The 13,477-nt window shown below is 35.7% G+C and overlaps 2 protein-coding genes across 2 annotated transcripts; one reads left to right on the top strand and one right to left on the bottom strand.

Moving 5' to 3' along the window:
* Positions 1-4: 4 nt before the first annotated feature.
* On the bottom strand, positions 5-7,458 carry LOC127959910 (sodium-coupled monocarboxylate transporter 1). The gene is made up of 15 exons (XM_052559345.1): positions 6,955-7,458; positions 6,165-6,230; positions 5,903-5,954; positions 5,194-5,261; positions 4,860-5,014; positions 3,716-3,856; positions 3,493-3,622; positions 3,327-3,415; positions 2,394-2,506; positions 2,223-2,290; positions 1,994-2,080; positions 1,161-1,351; positions 723-832; positions 549-637; positions 5-379 (listed from the first exon to the last, which is right to left on the bottom strand). Exons 1-15 carry the CDS (start codon positions 7,306-7,308, stop codon positions 260-262), a joined length of 1,833 nt encoding a protein of 610 aa, XP_052415305.1. The 5' UTR covers positions 7,309-7,458; the 3' UTR covers positions 5-259.
* Positions 7,459-7,589: 131 nt separating this feature from the next.
* LOC127959912 (thyrotropin subunit beta-like) lies at positions 7,590-12,747 on the top strand. Its single transcript, XM_052559347.1, has 3 exons — positions 7,590-7,783; positions 10,097-10,277; positions 10,577-12,747. Exons 2-3 carry the CDS (start codon positions 10,119-10,121, stop codon positions 10,868-10,870), a joined length of 453 nt encoding a protein of 150 aa, XP_052415307.1. The 5' UTR covers positions 7,590-7,783; positions 10,097-10,118; the 3' UTR covers positions 10,871-12,747.
* The last annotated feature ends 730 nt before the right edge of the window (positions 12,748-13,477 follow it).

Raw genomic sequence — 13,477 nt, 5'->3', positions numbered from 1 at the left:
GTAATAATTTGTCAAATTTTATTTCAAAACCATTCAGATTTATTACAAAACCTTTTACAGTATTCAAAACTTGATCATTAAAATCACAGAATTTTGATATAGTTTATGAGAAAAGCCTATATATACAGTATAATGTAGCCTATTTCTTGCTTCTCTCAGTGAAAAGATTGAATGCATCATCATCATTTAATTTCAACATACAAAAATACAGTCATAATTTACTATTTACATTATATCCAAAAACTATTTGTTTTTCACATCAAAACTTAGTGATCTTCTCCTTGAAGTCTTTCTCTTTCAGTGCAATTTCATTGTCAGAGAAAACTGGACTCTCCAGCCCTTGGATATTTGTGGGATCTTTTTCAATTAAGTCTGACACCTAACAAGAAAAGAATGACATGCAATTAAATACAAAGTCAGTTAACTGCATGTTGTTGTTATTGTTTCATTTTTTAACTGAAAAATATTATTTCAGACCTTTAAAAAAAAGTTTCTATGAGAGTTAATTCGAATTTTATGCCTGTCACACTGGTAATGAAATCTCTCACCTCTGAGTCTGAGTTTTTGCATCCAAAGCAGAAGAGATCTGCTTTTCCAATAAAGAGCTCAGGTCGAGTTTTTTCCTGCTTACAGCCACCTAAAGTAAAGATTAATAAGAGTTTAGGTTCAATCTCTGACTCTCTTTGCCACACCTACAAGAAGATGAGAAAGAGTCACCTTACCTGTGATTGCACTAACTATTAGTCCTGTGACCATGGTCACTATTATTCCCACAGGGCAGAAGTACAGGTAGGACAATGAATACCAGTTGTCTGCCAAAGCTGGTCTTGGCCTGAAGTATGTCATGAGACAAGTTACAGTTAACTTTGATTTCTTTGTTGCATTCAGTTGATCAAAAATGACAATAAAGAAATGTATAATGTTACAAAAGATTTCTATTTAAAACAAAGTATTATTTTTATTTTGTATTTAATGGAGGTTAAAGACTGGATTAATGTCTGCTGAAAATTCAGCTTTAACATCACAGAAATAAATTACATTTTTAAATTACTGGCATATGTGTGTTTTAATAAAAGAAATGCAGGCTTGATGAGCATAAGAGACCCTGACCCCATCCTTTTGAATTGTTTTGTAAATATATCAAAATATGGGATGCTTACTTTGGAGTTGTGGTTTGTAGGACTGTGCTGAATGGTGTCATAGTGGTGGTTTCATTCATATCTGGTGCATTGCATCCTACCACACTCAAGGAAAGCCGAAGGGTCTTTTCAGGTAAAGGAGGGTACACCTGAGCTCCAATTCCCACCCATAACGTTATAGCCAGGCCGAGAATCAAACCAACTAAGCCTCCCTGTAGGAACACACAGTTAATCCATATGAACTACCATTAGCCAGCACTAGGCCTTAGTTAAAATTTTGTTTAAGCAGCTTTTATCAAAATGCCTTAAAAGAAAGCATTGCATGTGTGCATCTTGAGACAGAAAAATGGAACTGACATATTTTAAGATATGTCAGAGAAATATATTTTCAGTTCAGACAGCTCAAACATGCATTTTCATCTGGGACCAGCCTTGAGCCATGTCTGTGAAACTAGGGGAAAGAGTTTAGTTTGGTTTAATGCGGGGTTAGGCAAGTTCGGTCCTAGAGAGTTCAGCTTCAACCCTGATCAAACACACCTGAACAAGCTCATCGGTGTCTTTAGGCTTACTTAGGCATTACTACAGGCAGGTGAGGGCTTTTATAGGACCAAACTTGCATACCCCTGAATAAGTGTTAAAAGTGCATTAAGTATTTTTGATAATATGACAGTGGTCTTGAAACCCTATAAGTGTGGATGTAGAATGGTGTAAAAAGTAAAAGATTTTAGTTACTGAAGCTACTGCAGAAATACCGTAAAAAAAAACTGTACTTGGTGCACTCTTATTTGTTGGAAAAGATGCACAAAATGACACTTGAAATGTAGTAATGAGTACATTGAGATGCACGTTCTTACCGTGGAGTTCACACAGCGGAAGAACATGCCCAGCATATAGAGGCCCAAGAGAGGTCCACTGATCATACCAAATATAGACAGAGCTGCCTGTTGAGGAAGGGTTTTGTAGCATGTCATTACAGTCTGTTATCAGCAGAGGGTGCCTTTGATACAGTGAAAAAGCACTGTAAAGGGACAGTAGTGCAGTTTTGCATTTAAAATGTTGGCTTTGTGTATAGAATAGATTTACCTGCAGTATATTGCCCATCATAGATGCCACTCCAGCCATACCGATGCAAACGCCTCCATAGAATACACCTAGAGAAAAGCAGCACAGCATGAACACGTCAGTCCATCATCCCTCTCCACCATGTCCTGCTTCAGTTGTTGGTGTATATACAGCTGTTGCACTGAAACTTACTCATCCCCATGTTGATCCAGGACAGCTGTCTCTCTGTCAGCCAGGGCCATGCTGGCTTCATGAAGTCCTCCACTGTGACAGCCACCAGAGCGTTGATGCTCGACGACACCGTACTGTTGAAACCAGACACATAAGCTAAAACTAACCAGCAACAAAATTCACATGTAGTGTTACATCATGACCTGAAAATTTAGAGGATCCCACACTTTTAGTCGGTTTAATTCTCATATATATATATATATATATATAATCTTTTAAAATAATCATAATTTATTGTTTTATGTGACCCTGGACCACAAAACGTACGTCTTACATCACACAGGTATATTTGTAGCAAAAGCCAACAACTTACTGGTCAGAATTACAGATTTTTCTTTTATGGCCAAAATTATTAGGATATTAAACAAAGATCACATTTTTACTGTAAATATGTCAGACCTTCATTTTTGGTTAGTAATTTCCATTGCTATTTTTCTGAACCCTCAGATTACAGATTTTCAAATAAATGTATCTCTGCCAAATATTGTCCTATCCTAAACAGTTTTGTGGTCCAGGGTCACATATATAAATTTTATATATTTATCAAATGAATAATTAAAAATAAAAACAACTAAGCTATACTATATTTATATATAGTATAAATAATTATTTGACATTACACTTATTTGTTACAGTTTTTCCCATATATATATATATATATATATATATATATACATTTTAAAATATTTAAAAATATTATTTTATGATAGTTTGGTGTATTTATTGTATATGTGCATTTAATGTATATTTATATGTATTTGGCTTGGCACTGCTATAACAGCTGCCCTTGGTCAGAAAAAAAATTAATACAAATCTTTCTAATGGTCCTGGTTAAAAACCTTTCCCAAAACGATGAGGATGGACTCATCTGACGGACGTTTATTTATTGTTCACCTTAATGTTCCACTGTAAGCTGCAGCCACAAACAGTCCAGGCAGTCCTGGGAACTCTGCTAGTATGTCCATCACCAGATAAGGAAGGAGCTGGCGAACATTAGATTTGGTCAGAACAAACGTAAGCATTTGTGAGATTAAGCCGCCACTATTGGGACTTGTATTACCTGGTCTGAAGCTCCAACATCTTTGTTGGTAAAAGGATCACAGTCTTTATAGATGGAGTACATTGTGAGACCCGAGAGCATGGCTAAACTCACAGTGACCCATAATCCCACCATATTCAAATACAGAGATCTGTGTGGGCAAATGTTGACAGGACACTAGTGTTTGGACCACATTAGCACGAGTGAAGTTTTAGAATATCATGTCTTGAGTGAACATACTCACAGCTTGGCATGAGTCATTGTCTTACAGGAGATGTAGCGCTGGACCTGTGATTGGTTGATCGAGTACATGGATGCCCACATCAGACTGCCGCCAACAACGATTGTCCAAAAACTATGACGTCTCAAAGGATCAGGATCAAAACTGAAGAATTTGAGAGATTTGTTAGAATATCTGTCTGTTTGTCCATCTGAAGTAGTCTGTATTTAACTTTACATTACTGTTCAGAAGTTTGTGGTCAGTACAAATTGTTCATATATTTTTGTTCTTACCAAGGCTGTTTGACTGATCAAAAATACAGTAATAATACAGTAAACATTATTCCGATTTAGAACAACTCATTTTTATTGTAGTATGTTTTAAAATGTAATTTGTGACCCTGGACCGCAAAACCAGTCTTAACTCGCTGGGGTATATTGTTGCAATAGCCAATAATACGTTGTATGGGTCAAAATTGTAGATTTTTCTTTTATGGCAAAAATCATTAGGATATTAAGTAAAGATCATGTTCCATGGACATATTTTGTAAATGTTCTAACCTAAATATATAAAAACTTAATTTTTGATTAGTGATATGCATTGCTAAGAATTTCATTTGGGCAATTTTCATGGCAATTTTCTCAAAATTGTGAATTTTTTTTAATTTTTTTTTATTTTATTTTTTTGCACCGTCAGATTCCAGATTTTCAAATAGTTGTATCCAGGCCAAATATTATCCGATCCTAACAACACATACATCAATGGTAAGCTTATGCATTCTGTCGAAAAACTGACACTTAAGACCAGGGTCACATTTACACCTGTGATGCGCAGCTGAATTTTCAGCATCATTACTCCAGTCTTCAGTGTAACATGATTCTTCAGAAATCATTCTATTCTAATATGCTGATTTGCTGCTCAAGAAACATTTCTTATCACTATTAATTTAGAAAAAAGTTGTGCAGCTTAATATTTTTGTAAAAACTGCTACATTCTTTTTTTTTATTATTCAATGAGCAGAAAGTTAAAAAAAATTGTTTATTTGAAAAAAAAAATTTACATCATAAATGTCTTTACTTCACATGACTTGAATGCTCTCTTGCTAAATAAAAGTATACATTTCTTCAAAAAGTGACCCCAATCTTTTGAACAGTACTGTATACTCTACCTGAACGTTTCCAATCGTCCTCCATGGTAGCTGTCATTCCAGATCCTTGCAAATCCCCCCTGGAGCACAGCTCCGCGAGCGATGACCGCCACAAACCCACTCAACATGATGATCATCTGGAACACATCTGTCCATATAACTGCCTTCAGCCCTCCCTGTTAACAAAAGCATATTCAGGTAAAACACACAAATGGATGAACATTTTGTCATTTCCTGCAAATTTCTCTTTTTTCACAACTTTTACTGATTTTATCTTTCATGTTAAAGTACAAAACCGGCAGGAGTGTATGGGACACTGTGCAAAATTGCAATTAAATTGAATTAAGTTACTGACCAGGGTACAGTAGATGATGCAGACGACCCCTGTTGCCACTAGCACTCCCCACAAATCCAGACCGGTGACTGCAACACAACAGTTTATTTATAGATATTTATGTTTTGATTTGTTAATATCATCCTTTGGGACAGAATCTGATTAGACCGTTAGCATCTCACTCAAAAATGAGCAATGAGTTTCTATATTTTTCGTATTTAAAACTTGACTCTCCTGTAGTTACATTATTTACTAAGACCAAAGGAAAATGAAATTTTCAAAAAAAAAAAAAAAGTGGAGTATTCCTATAAACAGACAATTCTAATTCTCTAATAACTGCTAGTTGACATTTAGTTGCAAAGTTACTTACTGTCAGTAGAATTTCTAAAATGGACTATCAAAATAAAGTGTTGCCAAATATGGTTATGATTTAAAATAACTGTTTTCTATTTGAATATATTTTAAAATAAAATGTATTCCAATCAATCAAAGAATCCTGCAAAAATCATGGTTTTCATAAAATGTTAAACAGTACGACTGTTTTCAACATTGATAATAATAAGGAATGTTTCCTGAGTGAAAAATCGGCATATTACAATGATTTCTGAAAGATCAAACTTGCAATAATATTTCACAACATTAAAATAAGAATTAAATAGGATTAAATAAATGCAGCCTTGATGAGCTTGAGAGACTTCTGTTATCCAAATGGAAATGATTCTTTACTTACTCTGATTAAGTGCGAGTGCAGGAGCATAGATAACCATGCCTGTGTATAAAGCCTATGAAAGATAACAATACCCATTAGATAATTGGACATAAATCTCTTTTGCTTCAAATTCTTCAATATATTCAACACTTATGCACCATTATGACGTGAAAGAAGCATAGACCCAACAGACATTGTTTTTCCAAAGTGAAATACGACGACGCAATCCCAATGCATGTTTAGTTATGTATAAAGTCACGCAAGAAGCTAAAAGCCAACTCACGGTTTGAACAATATACATGCTGGTTCCAATCACTCGTATCAGCTTGTTGAAACGCATCTCCAAGTACTGCAAAAACAAGTGACCAATTCAATTAATTATTAGCAAACAAAAAAACAAATTTGCTTTATATAATTTACATAATTACACAAAACTCGGTTTGTACTATCAACCATTACATACAGTTAACATCTGTTGTTTTAAAGGTTAATGATAAAAATCTTGTGTTGAAACATCACATCATCTAAACCTTTTACAGAAGTAGATGAAGACGTTGATTTATTTTAACTCTTAATATATATCTTTTTGTTTTAATTTAGATTCATTTTACGTTTTAAAATATTTGGAATTCAGTTGTTGTTGTTTTTCCAAACTGCACAGAATTATGTAATCAGTTACACTTAGTCTTTTCTATTAATTTAATTCAAAATAATTTTACCTGAAATAGCTTGTACAGCCAGTTTGATTATACATAACATTTTATGCAGCAACAGAAATTTAATTTTTAAGTTGAACTAACTGGAAATATTGTACTTATGGGGTCATGGACAGTGACCAAGAACTGCTTTGCACTTTGGATTATACAGTAAAACTCCTCACTATGAATATGTCTAGAAGTGATAAATCTATACAAATAACCACTTTCCTTAAACCTTATTTCACTGTCTCTCTCTCTCTGGCCCTTGTTCTATTTCCATCAATTGATTCTTTAGCAAGTGCAGGCACAAATGGTGTTCTCTGTCTCTGTTCTCTGTCCTCATGCAAACCCCTCGTGTCCAGTGTCCCCTCTTACCTCGTATGTGCTGGTGATGCTCAGCCGGTAAAACAGAGGCACGAAGAGTTCAGCGCTGAATGTGGACATGATGGTGTAGGAGAAGACGAAGAGCCAGAATGGTGTGCCGTACATATACGCCTCTGCAGGAGTGCCAATAACAGTGATACCTGACATAAAGCTAGCCGTGAGGGACAAAGCCACAGGCACTGCGGTCATCTGACGACCACCCAGGAGAAACTCATCACTGCTGGCCTTCTTGCGTCCACGGATGGCTTGGAACAAGCCGATGCCCGCAGCAAAAAGAATCAAACCGGCGAACACCACATAGTCCCATACCGAGAACGTTGCAACTGGACCTCCGCTGCCCGCCATGATTCAGAAAGTGTGCTCAGAGAGACCTTCAAAAGCTATATAGCCCTTGTCACGCCAGTCAGAAGTAATGTTCTGCTGGAAATTCCTCTAAAGCTTTTGCCAACAGGAGGACGAAACCAAGTAGCTCCTGTCAGTGCCAATAACTGATAAGAAGTCAGGTCTTCTGTAATCTTGGACCAACCACAAAAAAACTTGGGTTAATGATCCCTCAAGGCCAGAAGACATATCAAGTTACATTGTAAAAGGAAGTGAATGTTTTTTATTCCTAATCTTGAAGGAACAGTTTTATCAAAGTTGCTTAATGAATTCAGTAGGACGCTTTGTACTGACTTTAACCATTCTTAGTCAGTCAACTAATTCGCCCTCCATTGATAAGCTAATAAGGTAAACCACAAGAAGCTCTAGAATCTTTTTAGAAGATCAGAGAACGTCCAGAACAGGACCAACGTACCATTTCATCACGTGCCCGTGGCAGGTCATGTCAAATTCTTCAGTTCCTGGTACTCTTTTGAAGTTCACTTGAAATAAGACTTTAGTTTTTAGCTTAAAATGTTTCCTGTGGGTCCAGTTGAATCAGTATCTACTGACGGTTCCAGGTAAATCAGAAACAGTGTGCCGTTTTCCATTCATTTACAGCTTGACAGAAACATTACAGGTGATAAGATGTAGCAATTATTAACAACATGTGAAACAAGGGTTCTATAGGACGTCGTCAGGTATGAGTACATAAAAGATAGCTGTAAAATCACATATAGATGATATTCAGTGGCACTTGTGTACTGTGAACATGAACCTATAGTTCACTCCACTCCAGTAAATCAACATTAGTAATGGTTGAGGAAGTTAATCTGTGACACTGTCAAAACATCTTGTGGTTGTGAAGCTGTTACAGGTTCTCCAAGCTGCAAAACAATTTTTAATGGCATTCTTTCTCCTGTTTGAGCGCTGAAGATGCGAAGCACTCAGCTGGAAAGAATTGCATGCAAACTGTGCATGCTTTTATTTTTCCATTTTCTATACTGTGAACTTTGCACACCAGATAAGACATGAAAGATTTCTATCATGAGAGCTCGGTTAATTGACTGGCCTGATAGTGTGTGGCTTTATTAATGGTCAGGTGTGCGATCTGTCAAGCTAGATGAGTGAATGAAAGCCATTTGTTGCCATGTTATAATACTGCTTAATTTGTGTACATAACCGACATAGGATATATTTCAACACTGAGTATCTTAGGAACACTAGGAAAGTATTAAATGAATCCTGTAATTATTGTAGAAAAGTGACATTAAATATGTTTATTCCAAAGCTGTAATATCATACTAAAGATATCATTGATTTTGGATCAGACCCAAAAAGCTACTGTAGGAAAGGAAAATCCCAAATGAGATCTCTCTAGTATCTGAGTTGGTTTTTTTAGACTTTACTAATAGAAAGTAGATTTTCTATTCATGAGATTAACTGAGACCTCAACGATGTCTCCAACTGTCCTCGTAGCCTGCAAACAAAGGTCACAGACTTTACAATAAAATTCTCATAAATTTCCTCAAAGAACAAGAGATGGGATGCTACCAAAACCAAATACCTAAAAATAAATGTTTTTTTTTTTTTTGTTAATTGAATTTCTTTTTTTAATTATATTTTTATTTTGCAAGTCATTTCAAGAGAACACTTGAAACTTTAGTTGATATTCAAATGTAACAGACCTGCATGAAAAGCAGTAACTACTTTATATGCGAGGTTAATATTTAGTGTGCCCTGAAAGGTAAGCATATACAGCATGTGGCTGATTTGGTTAGAAAGCATTAGTTTTATGCATGCTGCACAATAGATGATGATGGAGACAGATGGAGGTCATGTTCAGTGTCTATATAAGAACAGCAGCCTTTCAACACAAACAGGCTTAACCAGATGCCCTCCAGGTAAGAGGTCTTTTGATTTCTACTATAATACTGCCGTTTGACAGTCAAAAAGTTTAGGAAAGCTCAGAAATACACATTCAATCCTGTTTTTTTTTTTTTTTCTAGCACTGCGTCACTGCATGCTGTCACAAAATAATAATAATTATAATAATGGTAATAAGAAACAATAATAAAATTGCTAAACGGACTTGTGGAAGGGCCCTTAATGAATGGTTCCTTCCCAAAAGTGCTCTTCAAGGATACAAAAATGCCGTTTGGAATTCGCCTTCACTGTACCCTTCAAGGGGAGTCTGAAATATTGTAATTACAAAGCAAAGTCACATATACAAGTGAAAAACTCGGAATTCTTTGATAGACAAACTGAGTAGCCGTGACATTAGAAGAGGCATCAATTTAAAACATGGGCGAAAGCACTGCTCTATAATATAGATAATGTGTATAAGTTATATAAAGGGAAATAGCAAGTCTTTAGCAAATGGTTTTAATTTCTAAACTTTACATTTTATTGTGATTCCATGAAAAAAATAAGTGTGAAATAAGTGTGAAAAGAGATGTGTTTTCATTCTGTAGTTATGTGGGTTTGTTGTTAGCAATGTATTTCTTTGCTTGTGCTGCTTCCATGTTATGTTTCCAATTTGAATGCGTGTCATGTTGCAATAATAAACGCCCAACTCGAAGGTACTGGAAGGCTTCATTGGTAACCACATAACAATGCACTAGCAACCACACATAGCAATTGCCAGCACCACTCACATTTTTCTAGTTTAAGAGGACTTTTAAATCATGTTGCCTGGTTAACTGTCTACTTTTGTGATTTTAGTGTTTATTTTTCCTTATATTCACTGTAGTTCTCTGTATCTCTTTAATAGACATCCTGCAATACAGCCAGCTATGTCTCCTGTGTATGTTGTTGGCATGCTGGGTATTTTGATGAAGGTAGCCATGCCTATGTGTGCACCCACCGAGTACACTATTTACATCGAGAGACAGGAGTGCAATTACTGTGTGGCTGTCAACACCACGATCTGCATGGGCTTCTGTTTCTCCAGGGTAAGCGAACATGGTGAGGAAAACTGAAGATGTATAGGGAAATTGATCCGAGGAGAGATGTCCCAGTTTTCCGCACGACATGCACATTTCCAAATGATAACTCTCTTATTGTTCGCCAAACCTGTATGACTGACTTCTGTGGAACACAAACCCACTGATTGTAACCTTATCTTGGGTTCCACAGAAAAACAAAGGTCGAATGGGCTTGGAAATATATGAGCATGAGTAATGCAATTTATTTACATTTGGGATGGTTGATTTAGTGTGGATAAATCTGCATCCTAATATCCCTTCTATAGGACAGTAATGTGAAGGAGTTGGTGGGTGCTCGTTTCCTGGTTCAAAGGGGCTGCACGTATCATGAAGTAGAGTACCGGATGGCCATCTTGCCCGGCTGCCCTTCACATGCAGATCCTCACTTCATCTATCCGGTGGCACTTAGCTGTCACTGCAGCACATGTAATACCAACAGTGATGAATGTGCCCACAAAACCAACAACGCTGGCATGAAGTGCTCCAAACCTGTCCGTCATTTGTACCCTGACCCTGAAGAGAACAGCTACAACCAGGCGTATTGGGAACAGTATGAGTAATGTTTGATTAGTCCTTAACTAAAACTTAAATTAAACAAAGTGTTTGTAGCAGCTTAGTGTGTACAGTTGTTGTTGTTTTTTGTTTTTTATGTAATCGTTGAGTAAACCTTATGACACAAAGTTACTTAACACATTATGTTTGCTGCATTTTATATCAAGCGCATGATGTCTTTAATAAGGCCAAAAGTGGTTAAAAAAAAGGTTTGGTTTTAATGGGGTTTCAAATACTTATGCTTTTATGGATAATATCCATTCTGTAAACTTTAGTGATGTTTTAGTGTTTGATTGGCAGTGCTTCTATAAAAAATATACAGTGACAATCCTTCTATTAAAATACGTTTTTATCATTATTGTTTAGCGTTTATGGTTTAACAGTTTGCGTCTGTGTAACTATTCATACTCTAGTGAGGTTTTACAGTAAACTATAAAGACAAAGCTTGTCGTGCAATAGAAGCAAAACGAGAGGTGAAGTCCCAGAACCAACAAACTTTCATGGCAATATGTATTTATTTTTACATTTTGCCAAATTGGTAGCTAATTCATATGAATTTTTTTGATTCCTTTCGTACATTTTCATATGATTTGCTTAAGTCCCATAATGGTAGTTTATGGTGGGGTTAGGGGTGTACCTTCGTGATTTATTTTATTTGTATTAATTTTTTTAATGTACATTTCCGTATGAATCACATTGTACAATTTAAATCATTCATTCATACTCTTTTGTGGTTTCCAATTGGTTGTAGGACAATGACTAGTCAAGCATGGATTTAAAGGATTACTTCACTTCCAGAATAAAAAGCACTTCCGGATAATTTACTAACATCCATGTCATCCAAGAAAACTAATTTTAGGAAAACATTCCAGGATTTTTTGACATATATTAGACTTCAATAAAAGCCAGTGGGTTAAATATATATACTTTTTAACAACAAATTCTCATCTTGCACTAGCTCAGTTTCAAATATTACGTAGTCATGTTGGAAAATTTATTTACAACTGAAGAAAGAAAGAGAGAAAGAAAGAAAGAAAGAAAGAAAGAAAGAAAGAAAGAAAGAAAGAAAGAAAGAAAGAAAGAAAGAAAGAAAGAAAGAAAGAAAGGCATATCTTGGATGACATGGGGGTGAGTAAATTTCCATTCTGGAAGTGAACTAATCCTTTAACCAAAACAAGAGATGAAGTGAATAATTTCAGACCCAGAACCATGCTCTGATGGACATCCCTATCTATTGTTGAAAATGGTGTCTAATTCACAAATTTGTATAATCTCCTTTGTATATTTTCATACGATCTCATGTCCTTTTGATGGTTAGGTTTATGGGTGTAGTTATGAGTGGAACTTTATACATACTTTTCTGGTAATTTCAGTAAATTGCATTTAAAAAATATATTAATTCATACTCCATTGTGGTTTCCAGTTGGTTGTAAGGACTAAGCAAAACAAGAGGTGAACAATCTCTGACCCTGAAGCATCACACTCTCATGACGATCAATTTGTCATTTTGGTGAATTGGTGGCTGTAATTCATATGAATTTTTATGATTTCTGTTGTCCCATATTCATACAATTTTCAAAAAAAAGTCCCATTAATGGTCCTTCTTGCTTACTTTTTTTTTTATGAAATGTTTCTGAATTAATCAAATTGTACTAATTCATACAAAATCTCCACCTAATGTGATCGGGTTGGCCAGAAATGCAAAACTAATGTGAAAAATATTCAACCTGTCTGCCATTAGTCATCAAACAGATCCCGCCTCAAGACGCATTCCATTGGTAGAACTAATGTTGTTAAACTAAGCATGATTGGCTGAAAGGGACTTTTAAATACTAATTCTAAAACTGTGCCACTTAGTAAAGCATTGTTTTGTGTAAATGTTGTTCATTAAAAGAACTGCTTTTTATTATGTGTTGTATACAGTGTCATTAACATTTAATCATCTGAGAAGTTGCCGTCATTGCGGTGTGTTTGTGTGTAGTAAATGAGCACTCATTGCTAGATAATGCATATTTAGAGAGACAAACAGCTGTGGGTTATTTATATTACGAGCTCAGAGGATGGTTAACCCAAGCTTGCATTCATTCTAGTTCTTTTGTTACTGCCTTTATAGGCCATATTGTGTTTTATGGGAAATTGTAACCAGTGTTACTACGTCTTTCTTTTATGGCTGTCATGCAATAATATATTTTTCTTTTTTATGTGGTAGAAAATAGAGAAGAGTTATAAAAGAGTGTTGCCTAGAGGTGGGTGAAGAACTGTCACCATGATCACATGCTTGGGGTTCATGGCAGGACAACAAATGAAATATATTAGGTCCTGCCTCTCAGTCAGTGTCCTGCCAACCAGTACAAACATGACCCACTCCTCCCTAACTATGGAAAACTACTATGCATGATATAGAGAGAACATACTGTATGTTCTGTTTGTTCCCTGTCCAGACATGTTCAAATCAATACATTTTAAGTTGTCATGCATGGATTATGTAATAGCATTCAGGTTGTTTTCCATCTTTTGGTTGTTATTTCATTATTTCTCCTTGTTTGTTTTTCTTTACCATGCTCATTCACATGCAGAGACGGCCATTCCAACGTGATCCCCTTCATATTATTCAA

The sequence above is a fragment of the Carassius gibelio genome, chromosome B6 (genome assembly GCF_023724105.1).
Source record: "Carassius gibelio isolate Cgi1373 ecotype wild population from Czech Republic chromosome B6, carGib1.2-hapl.c, whole genome shotgun sequence".
NCBI lineage: Eukaryota > Metazoa > Chordata > Actinopteri > Cypriniformes > Cyprinidae > Carassius > Carassius gibelio.
Note: the sequence above shows the minus strand (reverse complement) of the source record. Positions and strands in the feature narration are given on the sequence as shown.